We start from the raw sequence: 23,556 nt of genomic DNA, 5'->3' as shown, positions 1-23,556 counted from the left end.
AGTATGTTAAAAATACTTCGGGTGGGTGTACTCAAACTACTACATAATGATTGGCTCCAAGCCAAACCGAAAAAATGATGTTTTCTGCTGGCAAATGCCCAATCGTTGGCAAGCAAACATTGTGATCTCGGGGCAAAGATTCAACCACTGGAGAATGTGTGAAACTGCTGTGCCTTTGTTATCACTGAAGTATGACTGTCGGAGAAACACTGCTGACAAGGCGTTGGACCGGATGGAATCACATTCTGCCACCGTGATCTGACAGCTGTGCTGGCAATAGCAAAGGACTGGTTTGCATCCTGCATAAGGACTACTGGTGAACCGAGTTTCCGAACATCACAGAGTACTGCTTACCCCATCTGGGGTGCCTGACACTAAAACACACCCTTCCCGGGGTCCCCTCAAAACACGACATGCTACATAAATGTCATTACAATACACAAGCATATGCTAACACTTAATTTTGAGAGTCCCAAAACGGTTTCTTTAGAACCAGTACAGATTATCTACCAACTATCAGTATCAGTGACATTTTAACTATCTAACTATCTACCCCCAAACCTTTCCCCTAACTTTAACAAGTAGTTGCCTATCAACAGAGAGTGGTACTATCAACAAACTATAAAACATCTACAGATGGAAATTGGAACTCTCAAAATTAAGTGTCTATGTGTATTTTCTTTAATTGGCTTTGGCCACAAATATGAATTGAGAAGGAGATTCTGCTGCTATCTACGCAAAGCTTTTTCAAAAGATAAATTTTCTTCAAGAATATGTTGTCAAACAAAATGGTTAACTCACGAATAAGTCCCATGTTGGGTAAGAGCTTCTGCTAACAGACAAAAATGTCAGCTACATGTTTTTAGACATATTTAAATTTTTTATGAATAATCACTGTTGCACTCTGAATACATTTCCTCATTCCAACGAATCATGCAGGTGAACATGTTTTCCTGTGGTGTGATTGACAACACAAAAACAACACTCTACTGTTTCCTTCCACCACTTGTGTTCTCAGAAATCAGAGCGTGGTCACATTTTCTCATTCTCACGTTACTGAGTCACCACTTAACATACCAAAATCTCAACTCAATCAACACCCTGTCAATGCGAAAGGTGAACCAGAACTTAACATCCTTTATCCACAGTTCTAACCATTAGGGTACCATTCTGGAACTTGAATTATGAGAAACCTCATCCGACTTCAAACGTCAGACTTCATAAGGGCCACTCCACTGCCCCACCTGCTGGTCGTACGTGGTTATTACACCTTCAATGTCAACACAAGTGGACATAAGTCAGTAGAGGACAGGAACTACACATCAGATGGCGCTCATATCTGGTGATTGGGGGAGCTATTGAAGGCGTTTAAAACTCCTCTTGAATTCGTCAAGCAGCGTGTTTCAGGGCAATGTTATCCTGGAACACTGGAGCATCGTGAATGAGCAGTGTTTACACCACAGTGTTCGCTGTGCAACGTAAAATGGCCTCATATTCCTTTGCTGTTATACGATCACACAGAGCAATCATCAGAACCAATGACTCCCACGAGATGGCTGCCTTTATCAGCACAGGTCCCCACCGTCACAGCTGGGCTGAAGGCATCGTTTGGCTTTCTCCTAACTTAAAACTCATTGGAAAATAGGGTGAATGATGACTCATCAGACCGTATCACTTTTTTTCCATTGCTCAGGTGTCAAGGTTTTGTGCTCTTTGTGTGTTGGCCTTGGATACTAGCAGTTTACAAATGGCAGCCCTGCCATATACAGTGGATATAAAAAGTCTACACACCTCTGTTAAAATGCCAGGTTCTTGTGACGTAAAAGAATGAGACAAAGTCAGAACAATCATGTCAGAACTTTTTCCACCTTTAATGTGACCTATAACGTGAACAATTCAATTGAAAAACAAACAGAAAACTTTGAGGGGAAAAAATAAAAAACTCACAATAACCTGGTTGCATAAGTGTGCACACCCTTAAACTAATACTTTGTTGAAGCACCTTTTGATTTTATTACAGCACTCAGTCTTTTTGGGTAGGAGTCTATTAGCATGGCACATCTTGACGTGGCAATATTTGCCCACTCTTCTTTGCAAAAGCGCTCCAAATCTGTCAGATTGTGAGGACATCTCCTGTGCACAGCCCTCTTCAGATCACCCCATATTTTCTCCACTTGATGATGACTGTCTTCACTGTGTTCCATGGTATATCTAATGCTTTGGAAAGTCTTTTGCACCATCCTCCTGAATGATATCTTTCAACAATAAGATCCCTCTGATGCTTTGGAAGCTCTCAGTGGACCATAGCTTTTGCTCTTAAATGCAACTAAGAAAATGTCAGGAGAATCCAACCAGAACAGCTGAACTTTATTTGTAATTGATCAGAGTCATTTTAAGTGATGGCAGGTGTGTAATGACTTCCATTTAACATGAGTTTGAATGTGATTGGTTTATTCTGAACACTGAGGGTGTGCACACTTATGCAACCAGGTTATTGTACGGTTTTTATTTTTAATTTTCCCCCTCGAAGATTTCAGTTTGTTTTTCAATTGAATTGTTCACATTATAGGTCACATTAAAAGTGGAAAAAGTTCTGACATGATTTGTCTTTGTCTCATTCTTTTACATCACAAAAACCTGGCATTTTATCAAGGGTTTGTAGACTTTTTATATCAACTGTATTCCAGCTTTTTGAAACTCATGACTCATAGTTTTTATTGAGACGGAGGTGCTGATTCAACTCTATAGTAATCATCGAGGCTGAGCTTTCGGCTCTATCCTGTGGAGTGTCCATCCATCCCTATCGGTCAGTTTCGCCTTGTGACCTCTGTTCCTCATCGCTGATACAATTTGTCCATGTTCTGTATACACTGTCATGATTTTATATACTGTTACCCTTAAAACACTGATTCATTTTGCAGTTTTTGTGACCGATGCGTCACTGATGAAAGCTCAAGGTCACCATGTAGGACAACAATTGACCTAAACGGTCAGGATAGCAGAGGGTGTGACAGCTTTCTAGCAACCACCAAGTGGCACACTCCATCAATATCCATTCATTGATTGTGTTTCCAGACTGGATTCTGCTTGGCTGACTGACACCTTAGGGGGAGGACCAATGGCACTCCCCGCCCCTTTTAGTGCACTAACCCGGATCAGAGCCAGTCTGGCTGGGGAAGAATGGGGTGCCAATTGAGATGCTGCTGAAGGCTGAGAGACACCTTTCCTCAGATTAGATCTAAGACACCTGACTTAATACCTCCCACTCAGTCTGGGGTTCCCATGGAAACGTGCCTGCTCAAAAGACACATAAACACACACGCTGGTGCGTATTCAACTTCTGCTTTTGTTCAGGCGCTAGCGAAAGACAAGCGTCTCTGTGCCAGGTTCAGTAACTAGTGAAACTTTTCAACTGGAGTTTCTTACGTAAACTGGCTGTTGACTTTGTAGAAAGCTTAATGACTGAGTGCTGCTAGCGGTTTGCCCGTTAGATTACAAAAGACATTACATGAACAGTAGGGATTGGTCCTAGATCAACGATCCTACCCTGACAAGCATTTTGAACACAAACCATTGGCTAATAGAGCATGATGCTTAAAATGCCAAATGCTAACTGTGGGTTTGCCTCCTGGGGCAGTCTTACAGTATATAAACGTGATGTATGCACATTCAAATGCCTAACTTACAAGTGGTGTTCAACAACGAATATGCTAAGGAGCGTACGTACGGAAATGTACGTTTCTCAACAATGTTAGTTTACTATACAATAGTGCAGGATAACAGCTGTAATACCCAGTGTAAGCTAACAGGACATCTAAAGATATGAAATGGTTGTTAGACAGAATGCTAACAGGACGCAAACTTTTAAATGCCCCAAAGCTATCTCCCTCATGGGACACAACCTCTGAAATGAGGTCCGACTTCATTCATGTATTTTTAGGAAAACGTACGCCAGTGCTACCGGTCCTGCCTGAAGCAAAACAGACACCGTTTTTTTTAGAACATTGGATTCATTAATGGAACAACTATCTGCGGGGGTTAGTGTTTGGCGAATTACCCCCCCCCCCCCCCGTGGTCAACGATAGCAAAATTAATGGAATGTTTTTCTCAGCATCCAGTTGCCTGATTTGAATACCTTAATCGACATCTAATGCTGATTGGATGACTTGTATTCACTGCACACCAACTATTATGAATCCCAAATGGCACACTATGTAGCACACTGAGCAACGAGAGCTCTACGTACGGTGGTTGAAATTGTAGTGCACTTGAGAGGGAACGGGTTCCCATTTGGAACGTTCATTCTAGTCTGTAAGGTGAACACAGATAGCTTGTATTCAGCTGATGATCTCCATCTGTCGCAGATATTAATGAGGAAAATTTTTCTTGTTCTCGTACATCAAGCCCCCATTGTCCTTTTAAACTGTGACTGACTCTTTATGTAACGGGGTAGGTAATTACTCATATTCTTTCATAAAGGAAACAGAAACAAGAGATGCGGCTGCAGCTTCCAAGCTAGCAGAGGAATTGAATGTGCTCTTTTATTTATGATTATGTTTACATTTTTCATTTCAGTCAATTAGCAGACGCTCTCATCCAGAGCAACTTGCAGGAAGTGCATACATAATAGGAAAGCCAGGTGAAACAAGCAAAGTAAAACACTTGAGGGGAGGCTGGGTCTTAACAGTACTTGTCTACATGTCTACGTTTACATTGTTATGTATATTTCTTTTCTATTTTTTTCTTTCTATTTTACTTCATGCTACTGCGTATATGCAGTGTGCCATGTCATAAGAATTTCAGAACGACACTGTGCTAATTTGTGTATTTGACAATAAAAATACTTTGACTTTGAGATACATTGAGCACCTGCCTAACCTCATCTGGGTGGTGTATGCACTTTGTGACCTTTTCCTTTGTTTCCGCTGAGCCATGCAAGCTAAATCAACACAGCTATTAATTGTAGGCCAAAAACAAATACAGTTTGAACCCACGCCTGGAGATGTATGCCAGACTTGTTTTTCGTTCAACAAGCTACGGCGCCGTGACAAAGGTGCCCTGAAATGTGCCTGACAGACCCTGCCTCACAGGCTGATGTCTAAGCAACTCTTCGGCATCATCCATTTAAACGTCAAACGTGTAAGCACATGTGAGAAGAAAAGCTAAACTTAGCGAATCGTAGCTATGCAAATTTGGATGATTTGCTTTAAAATATAAAAATGTGCATGTCCAGTTTAGGCATGTAGCAGGCTCATCCATATTGACTGACACATTTTGGGTAACTAAGGAAGAACATTTCAATATTTTCTTAAGAATCGATTTGGATACATTTTGGTCACCACCTTGACGCCATAACCACTAGGCTAACTTGATGCTACCTTCTGATACCAGATGGATGAACAAGCAATTGCGTTAGCCTAACATTTGATATTTGAAATCGGTTGGCTGATTCGGAAGAATGGGTTGCTTTAAACTTGGCGAGGTTGCTTAAACAAGCCACGTCGCATTCTGGGCTACCTTTGTTCTACAAAGGGGCTCCACCAAGAACCTATATCTTATACAATTTATGAAGCCTAGAGACAAAGGAGTTTCTGAAATTAACCACTGTGCTTCAACATCATTTGGTCCTAGTGGTTTTAGACTAGGTGTTGGCATATGCCGACCACTAATGTAAAACATTTAAGAAATGGAAATACATTAGACTGATCGATTCAAGATCGTTTATTAAAATAACAGCAATTAAGGTAACGTGAAGTCAATACCCTTTCACTTGATGAGCATAGGAACCAATGACTGCCCTGAGCTCATATAGACATGCCTGTACATTTAACTCTCAGCTCACCACAGAAACACAGGACATCGTGACTCATGCTTAGTCTCGCTCCATCCTTATACCGGAGCGTGTTCCGCACACACACGGCCACAGGCACACACAAAACGCACGTTTGGACAGGTAGCCAGACAGACGGGGCACTCAGGCACGCACACGCTAGCGCCCACATACGCACGTGTGTACTGGTTCACACCTAATTAGTTTCTGGCAAAAAATCTCCAGACCGCGGTTGCTTCGTTCACTTTTATGCTTGGGTTCATGAGCACGGCAGGTGTTTAGGGAAGTAAGCTGTATTTGTGTTTTAATAGCGTCTTATCCGGTTCTCCATTAGCAGTTGCCAAGGCAGCAGCTACGTGTCTCGTGACAGACAAAGATCAGCCTTGTCAAAGCCCCAGGCTCGTCGCTCTCATGCCAGGGTGGGGTGTCCTGTGTGAACTGTGCTTTCAGGATATGCCTTAAATAGCTTGGTATTAAAATGGCCTAACTGAAGTCCCCTTTGCTTTACAGAAGCACGTCTCAGTAGGTGATCTGGGGGACTTGTGAAACGGCAGGACTGACGCTGGATGTTAGATACAGGTGCACTGGGTGATACGGTTAAACAACTGACATCCTGTCATGCTCGGTGGCACCTATGAGAATGCAGGGCAGGCCCAGTTGTCCTTGATTTTGGATCAAGGTGGTGGGTGGAAAGGATCTAGGTGACACTGAACGAGGGTTCATTATTGGGTGTCTTCCAGGGTGACCCAAAAATGAACCCACAGGTCACAAGAATGGGCCCGTCTCTCCAGTCGAGATCCGGACACTCGTAGAATCTATGCCAAGGAGCATTGAAGCTGTTCTGGTGGCTCGTGGTGGGTCAGAACCTCATTAATCACCTAATTAAATCCCTTTAATTTGCCTGTATATCAGATCTTTGAAAGCAGAATGTTGTGCATCTTGTTCACATAATTACTGTTAATCTCTGGGTTTTCAGCTAGCGCCCAATTTGCTCACATTCACCCAGACTCACCCATAATGCACTTCATGGCCCATTGACAATGTACACATGACAAAACCGATGGGCATTAATACAGCTCCGCAGAACCTTCTGTTAATTATGTTCCATTGTTAAGATGTCAAATACCTTAGCCATTTAGCAAGCACAGAAACGCAATCACTCTCCCCCTTTACACTAAGTTGAAACTCAACAGAGGTTATGCCACTTTGAAGGTGAAACGTCCCTGGTGCTGAAACAGCATCATGACCCAATATCAAGACATCTCACCTGAGAACTTGGTCACCTCTGACTGAAACCTGGCCTCAAGACATACAATTGTACTCATAATGATTTCAAAGTAGAGGCAACACAGCCCATTAGTGGACAATTGTACTCATAATGATTTCAAAGTAGAGGCAACACAGCCCATTAGTGGACACGTAATGTTTGCAGCTGTATCTCTAAAACACTAATGTTTTTTAACCTTCAGTGTGTGGAAGTTACACTGTGTTCATACTTGGGTAATGTCTTTTTAAAAGAAACTGATGAACACTTTATGTTCAAGGCCCCTGTGTGTGCAATGATGATGGAATGTACCTATAAATAATACCAGAGAATCAGTCTACATACAGCATGTTAATTGTTTTTCGTCATCTGTACATTGACAGTATTTATTAATCTACTGCATGTAACAGTCTCACGTGTATTATATAAAATATAATACATGTGAGATTTACAACCTGTTCCTTTAGCGTGCAGTCTGACACTGTTTTACTCAAGACCCAACTCTAACGATCATCACATTTTCCAGTCTTATTCATTCTCTCCTTTCACTTTCTTTTGCTCTGTCTGTCACTTTTATCGCTTGCCTTCACTTAGTCACACTGCTTCCAGTGTTCAGTCTTCATGAGCTGGTTTGAAGCATTTCGCTTTATCTCTCCAGTGCAGTTCAGCCGACCAACTTATACCTCAAACCGAGATGAGAATCGAATAAGGAGTCAGCCCCTCTAGGAAGCCCGTTGGGTCATGGTCACGCACGCTGCGTCCACAGCAGAATATTCTGCAAAAACAACCTTGTTCATTCTGCGTCCACCCACTGGTTCAAGCTAACAAATTCATTTAAATGTTCAAGCTAAGAAATGCATCTAAACGTAGGTTGACGGTGCCGTGTACAAACAGTATCCTCAGCCGATAGCCAGACAGAAGAGATCCGGGGTGAGCTCAAGCTCAAGCTAGTTTTGAAAGTGAAATGTTTTCACATTCTTGCTTGATATAAGGATTTCAGGTGTTTCATAACGCGCCAAATGTTTTCAATGGGTGACAGGTCTGGACTGCAGGCAGGCCAGTTTAGCACCCGGGCTTTATGGAACCATGCTGTTGTAATATGTGCAGAATGTGGTTTGGCATAGTCTTCCAGAAATAAGCAAGGCCTTCTCTGAAAAATACTTCATCTGGATGGCAGCATATGTTGCTCCAATCCCTGTATACAGCCCTGGAAAAAATGTACAGACCACTGCACCTTTTTCTTTCCTTTCCAAAAAAGTTGAAAACCTTATATTGTTTATATATGGTTTCTTCTTTGCATGGTAAAGTATTAACTGGCATTTGTGGATGCAGCAACAAACTGTGTTCACAGAGTCCATGCAGTGATGTCCACTGCAGAATCTGCTTTTAATGCAGTGCCCAAAGATCACAGCCATCCAATCATGGTTTTTGGCCTTGTCCCTTGCATACAGAATTTTGGTGAACCCCTCCCTATCTTTACTCCTGAAAGACTCCTCTCTGGAATTATCTTTTCATACCCAATGTTGTTACTGACCTGTTGCCAATTTACCTAATTAGTTTTGAGATGTCCACCAGGATTTTTTAGCCCAGCTTTTTTGAAATGTGTTGCTTTAAATGAAAGGGAGCATATATTTTCCAAGAAACAATAACATTTCTCAGTTTCAACATTTGAAATGTTGTCTTTGTACTATTTCCTATTGAATATAGGGTTTAAATGATTTGCACATGATCCCATTCTGTTTTCACACAGCGTCCCAACTTTTTTGGAAACAGGGTTGTATAATCAACGTTGTGCGCCCCACTAAACACAATCTGATAGCTAATGAATGTGCAACTTTGGTCCAGAAAGTAGCATAACAGAGACTAACTGTGGATATAGCAGATGCAGTTTGTAATCTGTATTCCAATTCACCTGCAGAAAATCTCCAATGATATGACAGAAGTCTCTGCAGTTGGGCGTCGCCTCAACTGACAACGTTCCGGCTGTCCTGACTGCTCGATTGGCTGTCCCGGAAGACGGGCGGCTCACTAAGCCGCAGATCATCGTCTCCCAGCGTTGAGCTGTGCTCCGAGTTCACAAAGTTGGGAATGTCAAAGTGATGCGACAGGAAACGGTTGTCCCTCTCCGACTTTTCCTCTTCTGGTCGTCCCTGGGAGTTGACACCGCCGTCCCCCCTCTCCTCGGCCTCGCTCATCTCTCCCATTTCCTCCAAACCGAAGGAGCTGTCACCGCCCAGCCTCCCGCGGGCCCTCTGCGACCCGCCACGACACCCTGCTCCTCCTCCACGCGCTCCCTGGCTCCCTCTGCCCTGCTCCTCCTCGCTGATGTAGAAGTGGAAAAAGGAGTGTGATTCGTCCAGAAGGGGGCGTGAGAAGGCCTTGTCCTCGTTGCCCAGGGAGTTCTCCTGTGGACAGCGGATGTCCACTACGCAGTTCCCCAGGCGGTGGCGTTTCTCACACAGCTCTGGGTTTCTGTTGGGGAATGAGAGAAGAGAGGGAAGAGGTTAGAATGAGGAGAGGAATAGAGGGAATGTTAGCATGAGAGAAGAGGAGAGAAGGAAGGAGCTAGCACAAGGACTGGAGAGAAGGAAGGGGCTAGCATGAGGAGAGAAGGAAGGAGGTAGCATGAGGAGAGAAGGAAGGAGCTAGCATGAGGAGAGAAAAGGAGAGAAGGAAGGGGCTAGCATGAGGAGAGAAGGAAGGAGCTAGCATGAGGAGAGAAAAGGAGAGAAGGAAGGGGCTAGCATGAGGAGAGAAGAGAAGGAAGGGGCTAGGATGAGGAGAGAAGGAAGGAGCTAGCACAAGGAGAGGAGAGAAGGAAGAGACTAGCATGAATAGCAATGAGAAATGGCCAACATGAGTAATGAATAGAAAGCCCAATGCTAGCATATGGAGAGAAAAGAAGAGGTTAGCCAGCTAAGAGAAAAGAGAGAGGAACATGGGGTTATTATGAATTGAAGGGGAGGAGAAGAGAGAAGAAATTCAATTTAATATTTTTTGAAAGTAGAAAAGATTAGGAAGAAGGACTGTAAAGAAAGAGTTAGCAGAGAGAAATTAATGAAAGAGGATATAAGATACAAAGCAGAAGGAGCTAAACACATCCATTAAACACTCAGTAAGTATATTTGAAAACATAGTTTTAAATTAAAAACAGTTTGCAGTAGAATAGCAAATCCTGTTTCAGTTACGAGATTTTTAGTGCTCCCAATCTGCTATTTTTTTGTGTAGGTTGTGTTGGAGTACCGTTGTGGGTAAACGGTTCATTGGCCAAGGGTTCTTGAACATTCTAAGAGCCATTTTAGGAAGAAAGGGTTCTTTGATGATTCTTCGAAATCATCAATATAAAAATTATACGGTTCATTCTTAAGGATTTTGGACCACATATTGTTGTGTTCGACCCATATTCTAAAATTAATTAACAAAAAAAATTGAAATGCAATTGCAAAGAAAAAAGGTATTCAGACTGTTGCTCTAACACTTATATTGAGCTCAGGTGCATCCTGCTTCCATTGTGCATCCTCTGTGTTTCTACAACCTGACTGAAGTTCCCCTGTGGTCAATTTAATTAATTGGGAGTGATTTAGAAAGTCTCAGGCCTGTCTAAACGAGATCTCACTGTTGACAGTGCACGTCAGAGCAATACTCAGGGTCCCCCCAAAGGCTCCCCATGGACACAATAGCCTTGGTCATTCTTAAATGGAAGCAGTCTGGAACCACCAAGAGTTGGTCGCCTGGGCAGACGGAACAACCCAGGGGGAATAAGGGCCTTGGTCTGGGGGGTGACTGAGAACCCGATCACCCATAGGGCGAAGCAAGGTGGAGGCAGCATGTCGATGTGTGGATGTCAATGGCAGGGTCTGGGAGACTAGTCCGGTTCATAAACCGATAAACGGACCGAAGTCCAGACAGACCCTTGAGGAAAACCTGCTCCAGGGCATTCATGACCTCAGGCCGGTGCAAAGCTTCTCCTTCCAACAGGACAACGGCCCAAATCACACAGCCAAAAAAACAGAAGTGGCTTCAGGGCACGTCTGTGAATGTCACTGAGAGACCCAACCACAGCCCGGACTTGAACCTCATCAAACATCTCAGGAGAGACCTGAAAATGGCTGTGGAGGGACGTTCCCCATTCAGCCTGATGAGAGAATCGGTAAAGATGGGGAGAAACTCCCCAAATACAGGTTTGCCAACCTTGTAGCTTCATCGAACTCACAGTTATAATCGCTGCCAAAGATGCTTCAACAGAGTACACAGTGCAGGGGTCTGAATACTTATGCAAATGTGATGTTTCTGTTTATTTTATTTTCTTCTTCCCGAGGTTCCACATATCCAGGGTCCTCCTCCTGCAATCTCAACCAATGACGTAGTGCGGTTTTTAAACATTTCTGAATACCTGAATGTGATACACTACTGGAACGTATCACATTTTTTTATTACAACAACTAACTGTGTCTTACCTTTGTTGTTTTTCGCTACCAGAAGCAGTGTCTGATCGCATACAACCATTTGAAAAGATATTATAGTGTCCCTCTCTCATTCCGAGTCGCTTTTCAATGAGTTTCAAATGACGCCTAGTGATAAAGATGTTAAGTATTTGCAAAAAGGGAAGGGGTCTGCACTGGACACAGCATTGTGTCCCATGTACTGGACGATGACTGGTTAATTAATTTTGTCTTACTAAGAAATATGTTTTTTACGAACAGTTCATATGAACCCTGGACTCCAAACACATGGCAGACCAGACACCCTCAGCTGTTGAATTACATCTGACATTGTCATATCCCAGTCTACTTGTGTGTGCACTTCCCTGAGAAAGGGAGCGTGATGATCGACGTTAACTAGCTCACCATGGAGTTCACTACACACTGCGTGCACAATCATTAGGCAAATCGTATTCCTCAAGATTTATTTTATTGTTGAACAAACACAATGCTCTCAGTCAATCCAAAATATCATTGAACCTCAAACCGAAATGTTTAACAAAAGGAAAAAGGAGTTTTGATCTTTCTCAGGGGAATACATCAGTGTGCACAATTATTAAGCAACTAAATTACAAAAAAACTTTCTCCAACTCACTTGTTTATTCTAAATTTCTTGAGTAAGTGCAACAAATAAGTAACACAAAATGAAAATTAAATAACACTTCTGGCCTTTCAAAAATATTCAGTGACCGATATAGCCACCCTTCTTTCGATAACTGCCATGACCCTTCCACCCATGCAGTCTGTCAGTTTCTTGATCTGTTCACGATCAAGCAGCAACCACAGCCTCCCAAATGCTGTTCAAAGAGATGTCTATAGGATTTAAGTCAGGAGGGGAAGGGGGCCAGGTCATTATTCGGGCATCTTTTAGGCCCTTGCTTGCTAGCCAAGCAGTGGAGTACTTGAATGCATGTGATGGAGCATTGTCCTACATGAAGAACATGGCCTTCTTGAATGCTGAGGACTTCTTCCTGTACCACTACTTGAAGAAAGTATCTTCCAGAAACTGGCAGTAGGTATGGGAGTTGAGTTTCAGTCCATCTTCAACCCGAAAAGGTCCAACTACCTCATCCTTATTGATTGCAGCCCATACCAGTACCCCTCCTCCACCTTGCTGGCGCCTGACTGGAGTGGTGCCCTGTGTCCATTAGTGATCCAGCCACAGACCCATCCATCTGGTCCATCAAGAGTCACTCTCATTTCATCTGTCCATAAAACCTTTGAAAAATCTGTCTTCAGGTATTTCTTTGCCCAATCTATACGTTTCAACGTGTGAATCTTATTCAGTGGTGGTCTTCTTTCAGCCTTCTTGACCTTGGCCATGTCTCTGATGAAGCTGCCTAATAATCATGCCCACCTTGATATAAGGTGTTATTCACTGTTGCCACACCCTCCCTCATTACCCAAATACACATCACCTGAAAATTATTCAATCCAATGAGCATTCAAGTTTATATGTTTTGGAGTTGGAAAATGTGCATAGAAATAGTAATTTGATCAGAATACTCACTTGCCTAATAATTGTGCACACAGTGTGTTGTTTGGCACCTCATGAGGCGACTGACAAAAATGTAGCTATGTTGATTAAATGGGACACTTTAAGACCGCCGGCATTAGACACATGACAGCAGTTTCCACTGAATTGAGGGTTATGTCAACCCAGTAAGTGAACTAAGTGGTCCCCTTGGCCCCTGAAGCTTAATCACTAAATGAGGGGGCAACTGGACCAGCTCTTATGATGGCAATCAAAACGGTATCCGGTTTTGATGAGGATTCTCCAGAGGGAACGTTGCTAGGGCAGGCGTTTAGGGGCTGTCAACTTTGTATCAGTGAATCATTCAGATTCCTAGGGGACGATCATCACCCGCAATGCCAGGTTGGAGGACCACATCCCTGCAGTCACCTGAACAGTTTCTCTCCTTGCTCTGTGGCCCTCAGCAACCAGACATTTGTCCCAGAAAAACCAAAAAATAATGTTGCTCGCCCCATCAAGAGACCACCAAACCATTAATCGCTAACCAAAAAGCTGTGCTATATTAGACTCCAAAAACTCAAAAGGTGATTTGGTACAGGAAAGGCGAAATAAACATCCCTTGAGAGGCAGCTGCGTTAGAGATAATGGTGTCAGAGACTAAGTGGTTTCTAGTGAGACTGGTGTGACCAGCCATGGCCAGTCAGTGATGTAATCCACAATCCTGAGCTCTGCGGCAATCCTGGATGGTACTTAAAACACTTCAAAGGTCAACGATGCAGAACGCTGTGTGGCATCTCTCGAAGTGCACACACACTGTGTGTATGAAAGGAAGAGCCCTGCAAGCGTTTGGCTAATGAAACTAAAGCGTCTTCTAATCATCTTTCAGCCATGTGATGTGATATTTTACATTTATTTCTATTGTGTTAACATTTTTTGTCTTTTGTAAAGCACTTTGAATTGACCTGTGTTTAAAATGTGCCGTACAAATAAACTCACCGCCTTGCCTTGCCTGGCCTTGCCTTGCTCCATACTAGACCTTCTGAAATAATTCTACCGTAGGCCTATAATTATACAAATCCAGCTTTTACCTGGAGTACTGTAGTTAACAAGAACGCACTGTTCAGAATATCAGAATTGGTTTGATAAGGCCAGGGCTATCATATTCAAGCCAATATATCACTGAATAATAATAACTTAGAGCGTATTAATAACAGTGATTGCATGAAAGATAAAAACACCCTGCTTGACACATTGGCCGTGGTTGTCTGGCGTTCACAGCCAGCAATGTCTCGTGACTGGTTATTAAAAGAAGTATCTCCCCTATATTTTCTTTGCTGATGCTCACTGAGGGACCGCATTTAAATATTCAGGGCGTACCGTGGGCCACACGTGTCTTTGGTGTCTAACCCTAACCCAAACCCTGTGTTTTAAAGCAACAGTTTGACCGGCTAACAACTCATCAGTCGGCTTACAAAGTGTGTTACAGCCATGTTGTATAATTGAACTAATCACAGTGTAATGCCGTCAGGACTCTATTAACAGTTAAAAGTACTTTCATTTGTTGAATTTCTAGATTTTTCTGTTGATTTTCATCAAGGAAAAGGTCTGTTCACATACCGTCGCTTGTAGCTTGATCCAAAGAGCACAAGCAGTTCTTTACAGTAGCAAAAAAAGCGCTAACTGTGGGGAAAAGCATCCTTACTGAGGGAGACACAAGCAATCCTGTCCGACTGTAAAGATCAAGCTGAAGGTAATGAGGAGTGTGTTGTCCACATTGTCCACTTTGCATTCCAACATTCTACAATCCAAAAAGTGGTGCAGAAACTGCCACATAATGTTTCCATCCTGCTTGTCTGCATTGAAAGTGTCCACGAGGGGTTTACTTTTCAAAAACAGCTCTGGTTTCTTTACATATTAGGCAGACCGCTTTACCTGCAACATCGGCTAATAAATGTTCTTTTATTTTGTCTAGATTATTTTTGAATATCCTGCGTTCAGTGTCTACAGACTCTGGTTTTTAACTCCTAGCTAATAATCCTGTGTGAAAGAACGAATGACAGCTAATTCACCTGACATTACGAGGTGGGAGAATAAAACACTAAAAAGACTTGTGACCGTCAGTTGACTGAAAGTCGAGCAATATGCATTCTCACTGCACAGAAACTCAATGTAGCTCTGACACAACTGTCTTCACACTTGCAAAAATCTATCAAAAATGTGTCCCGGGCTACCTTGGAAGGTGACATCTTGAGCTATCAACATCTGCATGTTTACACAATGGTAAGACATCATTTTTTGAAGTCCCAAACATGTGTTGGTGGATATTCTACAGATAATCCACTGACTATCAGTTACCTTTAAACGAACCTTATAAACCCTATAACCCTAACCTTAACCCTTACCCTAAACCTTCATCTAAACTCAATCCTAACCCTATTTTTCGCAAGCAGTTGCTTATCAACTATAAGAACAATAACTAACTATCTCTGGAACATCTACAGGGGGAAATTGGGACTCTCAAAATAAAGTGTAAGCTACACAATAAATAAGCCCTCAGGCTACAGTACAGTGACAAATAGTAATTAATATCTAGGCCTCAAACACAACCCAAAAAGATACTTGCTTCCATTTGTAATGAGGCCCTATGATGTTAATTACCTACCAAAGCACATCGCACATCAGTGTGAATCCTACAGTGTTGTTATCTAATCTACACTGTCTGTGGGCAGGCTTGAGGATCGATACACTGATTTATATGGCATTGTTTGGAATGCTGTGATTTATATGGCATTGTTTGGAATGCTGTGATTTATATGGCATTGTTTGGAATGCCGTGATTTATATGGCATTGTTTGGAATGCTGTGATTTATATGGCATTGTTTGGAATGCTGTGATTTATATGGCAGCGTTTGGAATGCTGTGATTTATATGGCAGCGTTTGGAATGCTGTGATTTATATGGCAGCGTTTGGAATGCTGTGATTTATATGGCAGCGTTTGGAATGCTGTGATTTATATGGCAGCGTTTGGAATGCTGTGATTTATATGGCAGCGTTTGGAATGCTGCGGCTTCATCTCTGTTCTTTTCAAATGAGGTCAAAAAGTAAATACCAGCTATGTTCTCACTCCTATTTGCTTCCAGCAGTGGCTAGAATGAGTACAGAGGTATTGGTTGAGTCACACTCGATGAAAATCTTCAATTTAGGATCAAGTCTGCACATACAGCAGATTTTATTGATTAGGCCGGTTTGTTCCTGTAACAGAGAAACTGTGTATGTTTATGTTGTACCTGATATTGTCGGTGTATTTTAATGGTTGTTAGGTCTGATATTGTATGTGTATTTTAATGGTTGTGTTGTCTGAAACACAATCCATCACAATCTCTTTTGTCAGAACCTTTTGGAGATTGAAAGTATGGGCTAGGTTAGGTGTTAACATTGGATTAGCTCCGATAATCCAGAGTTACAGTACAGTACAGAGTTAGAGTTACAGCTATTGGCTTTCTTTGAGCTGGCCTTGATCTGTAGAGTTTTTTTTTTTTAAGTAGGACCAGGTGTGTCAACCGATGGAAAATGTTGATTCAAGGCCAGTGTACTGATGCCAGGTTACAAAAACCAGCCTATTAAAATGATTTAACCAACATGTTATAAGGAGGTGTTTTACAGAGGTGTGCTTTGAGACACACAAGCAACACTATAGCAATCACTAAGCTCATGCCAGTAGACTGTAGTGGAGTATTTGGTAGCTGTGTAAATGATAGTAATCTATCAGGTGGGGACCTGCACAATTTGGGAAAAGGTGTCCAACTGTTTTAACTAGCCACTGTGGGTTAACTAGCCAATGTGGCTTAATTTTACCATTGTGGGCTTGGACTCGTATATGCTTGAAAGACTTGTAGGCAGTTACTTTGAAAAGGTAGGCTATAATAAGGAGATATAACAGTAGCGTCACTAGATTCTCAGAGCAGTTCTATCTTAGCATAGCATAGCATCATCTTCCGCTTATCCGGGGCCGGGTCGCGGGGGCAGCAGTCTAAGCAGGGATGCCCAGACTTCCCTCTCCCCAGACACTTCCTCCAGCTCTTCCGGGGGGACACCGAGGCGTTCCCAGGCCAGCCGGGAGACATAGTCCCTCCAGCGTGTCCTAGGTCTTCCCCGGGGTCTCTTCCCGGTGGGACGGGACCGGAACACCTTCCCAGGAAGGCGTTCCGGAGGCATCCGAAACAGATGCCCAAGCCACCTCAGCTGATCCCTCTCGATGTGGAGGAGCAGCGGCTCTACTCTGAGCTCCTCCCGGGTGACCGAGCTTCTCACCCTATCTCTAAGGGATCGCCCAGCCACCCTGCGGAGAAAGCTCATTTCGGCCGCCTGTATCCGGGATCTTGTCCTTTCGGTCATGACCCAAAGCTCATGACCATAGGTGAGAGTAGGAACGTAGATTGACCGGTAAATCGAGAGCTTCGCCTTGTGGCTCAGCTCTTTCTTCACCACGACAGACTGATACATCGACCGCATTACTGCAGAAGCTGCACCGATCCGTCTGTCAATCTCCCGTTCCATCCTTCCCTCACTCGTGAACAGGACCCCTAGATACTTAAACTCCTCCACTTGAGGCAGGCACTCTCCACCAACCTGAAGTGGGCAAGCCACCCTTTTCCGACTGAGGACCATGGCCTCGGATTTGGAGGTACTGATTTTCATCCCCATCGCTTCACACTCGGCTGCAAACCGTCCAAGTGCATGCTGAAGGTCCTGGCTTGAAGGGGCCAACACGACAACATCATCCGCAAAGAGCAGAGACGAAATCGTGTGGTCCCCAAACCTGACACCCTTCCGGCCCCTGGCTGCGCCTAGAAATTCTGTCCATAAAAATTACGAACAGAACCGGTGACAAAGGGCAGCCCTGCCGGAGTCCAACATGCACAGGGAACAAGTCTGACTTACTGCCGGCAATGCGGACCAAGCTCCTGCTTCGGTCGTACAGGGACCTGACAGCCCTTAGCAAAGGACCCAGGACCCCATATTCCCGAAACACTCTCCACAGGATGCCGCGAGGGACACAGTCGAATGCCTTCTCCAAATCCACAAAACACATGTGGACTGGTTGGGCAAACTCCCATGAACCCTCCATCACCCTGTAGAGGGTATAGAGCTGGTCCAGTGTTCCACGGCCTGGACGAAAACCACACTGTTCCTCCTGAATCCGAGGTTCTACTATCGGTCGTATTCTCCTCTCCAGAACCCTGGCATAGACTTTCCCGGGGAGGCTGAGAAGTGTGATCCCCCTATAGTTGGAACACACCCTCCGGTCCCCCTTCTTATAAAGAGGGACCACCACCCCGGTCTGCCATCCCAGAGACACTGTCCCCGACTGCCACGCGATGTTGCACAGGCGTGTCAGCCAAGACAGCCCCACAACATCCAGAGACTTGAGGTACTCAGGGCGGATCTCATCCACCCCCGGTGCCTTGCCACCGAGGAGTTTCTTAACCACCTCGGTGACTTCAGCCCGGGTGATGGACGAGTCCACCTCTGAGCCCTCATCCTCTGCTTCCTCAATGGAAGACGTGACGGCGGGATTGAGGAGATCCTCGAAGTACTCCTTCCACCGCCCGACGACATCCCCAGTTGAGGTCAGCAGCTGCCCACCTCTACTGTAAACAGCGTTGGTAGGGCACTGTTTCCCTCTCCTGAGGCGCCGGATGGTTTGCCAGAATCTCTTCGAGGCCAGCCGATAGTCCTTCTCCATGGCCTCACCGAACTCCTCCCAGGCCCGAGTTTTTGCCTCCACAACCACCCGGGCTGCAGTCCGCTTGGCCTGTCGGTACCCGTCAGCTGCCTCTGGAGTCCCACAAGCCAACCAGGCCTGATAGGACTCCTTCTTCAGCTTGACAGCATCCCTTACTTCCGGTGTCCACCACCGGGTTCGGGGATTGCCGCCTCGACAGGCACCGGAGACCTTACGGCCACAGCTCCGAGCGGCCGCTTCGACAATGGCGGTGCAAGTTCTATCTTGCAGTGGGAAATTCACGCCACACACATCCCACATCCCAATCCCATTGCCAGGTTATTCCAAGTTATTTACAAGACTCTCTCTTCAGGTCCATGAAAACAGCTTGATTCTATTACTTAATGTTCAAAAGATGTGGCACTTCATCTGCACTACCTTTTTTCTTTCTATAGCACTTTGGTGGGAAGCACTTTAAATATAATTTGAATGCTTAACATGCAGGCATTTCAAGAACTACACGTTGCTAATTGCAGACAGGAACAAAACATTTGTTTTCTCTTAACAACCGAGGCAGGGTTGCATTTATGTATTAATCTGCTCATTAAAATGTTTGGGTGAAAAACACAGTTTATTTTGGGCAAATTCAAGTACCTTAGAGTTATGTTCAATTTGACAAAATGTTTTGCAACTAAATGTTTTCTTTGTCTAAATGAACTTTATTAACAATAATTAACAACAGGGGCTTTGACTGGACTCAGACGTGAGGTTAACTGACACAACTACAGGTCATATAACCAGAATTAAAAGCTGCAGGAGTTTCTCTTCACTCTATAAGCCAACAAAACTGCACGTTGGCCAATGCACTGAGAAAGGTGCAAATTCCAGTCCAAAAAGAATAAAATACAAGGTATTAGGTAACACCAGAGCACTGTATCTTTCACTCCGACAATGGCAATGACACAAATGTTGGCGATTATTAGTCGGACAGAAGCACAACAACAACACTCTCTGTCCATTAGCATTAACCCAATTAGTGGGAAATGTGACTCGTTTAACAAGGCCATATTATTAGCCAAAGTTGCTCTGGTGTGCAGAAGAGCAAACTGAAGTGTCAGTCCACAGCTCAAATGGTAATTGTCTGAAATCTGTTCCCTCAATCAATCAATTAAATGTATTTTATAAAGCCATTTTTACATCAGCAGCTGTCTCAACAATCACCCAGCCCCCCCCCCCCCCGCCTCTTTCTTTTGTACTGATTGCAAAATACTTGGGAGGTAAATGTATTGTTAGCAATTCTTTAAGCACATTTTTACCTTGATCGTCTTTTTCTGATGCAAGTGCATATAATGAACAGCACATTGTTGAAAACCTGCTTACTGACACATTAATCCCACTATGCCCACTACCTGGGCTGTCTATGGACATACATGCTGAAACCATGGGATGAGGTTATAGGGGCAGGGATGAGTTAAGAGTAGACACGGATGAGGCAGAAGAGGAATGGATTAGGGAGAGGGTACAATGGTGAGTTAGTGGGGGGAATGGATGAGGTAAAGCGGAACGGGGATGATGTAGAGATGGAATGGTTGAAGTAGAAGCGACAGGGATGAGTTGAAAGGAGACAGGGATGAGGTAGAAGGGACACGGCTGAGTTAAAGGGTGACAGGGATGTGGGACATGGGGCAGGGACCAGAGTGTTAACGTGGTTGGGTTCGTAGGAATGCTTCTGAACTCACTCTTGGTGTGGGGTCCCTGTCTTGGTCAGCAGGGTGAGAACAAAGAACATGAAGATGACGAACACCGCGAGTCCCACCCAGAAGCCGATGACGATGGAGTCTGTAAAAATCAGATCAACAAGGGATTATGGTCCAGCTACGCTCAGTAAATAAACTCTGTGTTGGGAGGGGGGCTGGGCTGGTTGACAGATATTACGTTGTCTCTCCATTGTCATCTCTCTCTCTGACACTCTGCTTCTGTATGTCTCTCTCTCTAACACTCACCTTCTGCCTCACGGTCTCGTACCTCCCCCCTCTCCATTGCTCTTCTTTTGACTCCTCTCTCTTTCTATCTCTCCCTCTTCCTGGTTTCTCCGTGTTTTTCTATCCTCCTCCCCTGTCTCTACTTCTCTTTCCACTGTTTTACTCTCTTTTTTTGGGGGGGTTTCTCTCTACCAGTCTGTCTCACACCACCACACATGCAATCAAACACACACACACACACACATGCAGTCTCCATGGATCAGATAAGTCTTGTGCTCCCAGAGGCTGACAGATAACACAGAGTTGCCATAGTGCAGCAGTTCAGCTTCAAACAGCAGAATACACTACCTGAAGCTATCATTTGAAAAGGAGTATATAATTGCTGAACATTTATCCAATTACATCTACTGTTTTCTTAGGCTGGCGGCTTCAATCATGGTAATGTTCCCTTTGTAGGAGAATCCCACATTGAGCTGCGCTGGGGTGAACAGGATTGACAGAGGTACGATGCCAGAGATGACAAAATACCTAATATGAAAGCCTAAAAGCACCACGGTGGTAATGCCCCAGGGATGTGGGAAATGGTCGCATTTGAATGAGGAAGCAGTTGCTTAATACAATTACAGAAACCAACTCCAAACCCTATCATCCTAAGTGTGGAGTGTAAACACTCACACTCGCAGACACGGCCAGACGCACACAGACAAAGGCACGCGCATGCCCTAACGTATTAGCACACTGCGAGCTTACACACACTGTGCACGCACGTATAACACACGACCACTCACCCACCCGCGGCACACACACTCAATGAATATATGGCAATGGTTATAATGAATGCACTGCGCTCTAACATTTTTTTTACATTGTCGGTACGGAAGCTGTCACCTACATCGATGAGCCTTGAGTCCCTCGAAAGACACCGGCTCGTCGTAATCATAATATTCATACTTCCAGACGTAATCACTTCCACCCTCGCTCTTGGGTCGACTTTGATTGTAGTTACGGATTTCGGACATCTCAAATGGACTGCGTCATGGGACTATCAAACCTAGAACAAAATAAGCCTACAGTAAAAGTGTGTAGACGTTGTGTCTAAAAGAAAAACAGTACTCTCCTCAGAAAAACAGTACTATAAAAAATGTTCAGTAGTATAAGGACATTCGTCAAGTCTACAAACGAAGTTCTTTGCACAATTCCCAAACTGCATTTCATTGACAATTTAGAAATCCTTCAAATGATTCAACGCCTTAATTCATCCAGTATCCAGTCATGGAAATGACATTCATAAGAAATTCCGCGACAGCTATGAGAAAATTTCATTCAAGAAAATACAACACAACAGACAAGCTCCGATGCGTTTCCCATACGCCGGTTACCGGATAGTCAGCTAAGCCGTGTACGCAACATACTGCTGCTAGAAGTCAGCTCGAGGGTTGACTGCAGTTGACGACGCGTGCGAGATACGGTGTGATGTCATCTAGGCTAATATCGTTTATATAGTTAAGGATTGGATATTGGATTGAATTCTGTCCAGTATAAAATATATGTATATATATTATAATAATTATCATATTTAATACATATGAGAATATCAACATATACAAAAAAATAATATTAGGTCAGCATAGCATATACATATTTGCCAGTAATGTACAAAGTCTGTCTGTGGTGTAAATACTTGTAAGTAATATATATAATTAACATATGCAATGACCATGATTCTTACATATGTACTGCAAGTTCCTTTTAAAAAGCGTTAAAGATGCCACAGGATTTGTAAACGTTATTTCCATAGTTATTTCCATCGGACCATTAAGTGTTGGTCCCATGTTTCGTGAGACATAATGCACAATTCCTTTCACATTTTGTGAACAGGCTGTTCATGAGAATTTTACCCTTTGTTAAAGATAACCCGTCTACCTCACAGACGTGGCACATCAAGAAGCTAATTTAGCTGCATTATTATTACACATGTTCCCCTGGTCCTTTGGGACAATAAAAGGCAACTCTATCATAAATGTGCACTTTCTGTCACACAACAACACAATGCCACAGATGTCTCAAGTACTGAGGGAGTGTGGAATTGACATGATGAGCAAATGCTCACCTGCAGTGCTCACTGGAATGCTGGTGAATTGTGCCCTCCAAACTTTAGTCATTTACTAAATATTTTTTTTACTGAATAGGAAGGTTGTTAACACTAAAGCAGGTTCTCTCGCATTATTTCACTGTATTTAGTGTCCTCCATTGTTCCTTCAATTTTACCGAGAAGCCCAAACCCTGTTGATGAGAAACATCCCCACAGCATGATGCTGAAGCCACCATACTTCACTGTAGGGATGGTATGAGTTAGTTAAGCACCACTCACAGCACTTCAAAATATTGCAAGAAGGCTCTATCTTGGTCTCATCTGACCAGGTGGGTAACTCTCATGCTTTCAGGCATTTAAATAATGGCTTATTTCTGGCCCCCCTTCAAATACAAGACAATTTAAACCCCCTAAATTCCAGAAGGTGCTGTTTAATTTCACTTCCCAGCGTGGGACCCCCAGGGTAATTCGCAAGCATCAAGAAATGTGTTGCAACAATATCGGTGAAATGAACACACTCCAGTGGTGAATCAGAATGCTGCAAAGAGTATTTGGATCTTCAAACTGGCCGGTGTGTTTGAATCATGTTTGTCTTCTACAGCCCATGCAAGCTGCAGTTCGCTTCAGTTGTGATTCTGTAAACGGCCAACGTGCTCCACTGTGGCACATTTATTTGTGGAAATAATACCTAGATATATAATGCATA

General features: G+C 43.7%; 2 protein-coding genes across 2 annotated transcripts in view; both read right to left on the bottom strand.

The window, feature by feature from the left end:
- The window catches only part of LOC105021679, a 47,575-nt gene extending 43,146 nt beyond the window's left edge, over positions 1-4,429 (bottom strand). Inside the window, exon 1 of the mRNA XM_034297090.1 lies at positions 4,425-4,429. The gene's annotated coding sequence lies outside the window, so the exon portion shown is untranslated. The remainder of the gene's footprint in view (positions 1-4,424) is intronic.
- Positions 4,430-8,808: 4,379 nt separating this feature from the next.
- On the bottom strand, positions 8,809-22,204 carry LOC105021796 (melanocortin-2 receptor accessory protein 2). The gene is made up of 4 exons (XM_010889721.4): positions 22,138-22,204; positions 21,651-21,809; positions 20,516-20,615; positions 8,809-9,566 (listed from the first exon to the last, which is right to left on the bottom strand). The coding sequence occupies exons 2-4, from the start codon at positions 21,775-21,777 to the stop codon at positions 9,059-9,061; spliced, it is 735 nt and encodes a 244-aa protein (XP_010888023.2). The 5' UTR covers positions 21,778-21,809; positions 22,138-22,204; the 3' UTR covers positions 8,809-9,058.
- Positions 22,205-23,556: the final 1,352 nt, after the last annotated feature.

The sequence above is a fragment of the Esox lucius genome, chromosome 14 (assembly GCF_011004845.1).
Source record: "Esox lucius isolate fEsoLuc1 chromosome 14, fEsoLuc1.pri, whole genome shotgun sequence".
Taxonomy (NCBI): domain Eukaryota; kingdom Metazoa; phylum Chordata; class Actinopteri; order Esociformes; family Esocidae; genus Esox; species Esox lucius.
Note: the sequence above shows the minus strand (reverse complement) of the source record. Positions and strands in the feature narration are given on the sequence as shown.

Bases quoted from the DNA above. Each gene is read 5' to 3' on its own strand.
- LOC105021796 (XM_010889721.4), bottom strand. From the start codon at position 21,777: ATGTCCGAAATCCGTAACTACAATCAAAGTCGACCCAAGAGCGAGGGT. The intron at 20,616-21,650 runs GTAGGTGACAGC...TGATTTTTACAG, and splicing joins GGGACTCAAGGCTCATCGAT to ACTCCATCGTCATCGGCTTC. The intron at 9,567-20,515 runs GTGAGTTCAGAA...ATTCCCCAACAG, and splicing joins ACAGGGACCCCACACCAAGA to AAACCCAGAGCTGTGTGAGA.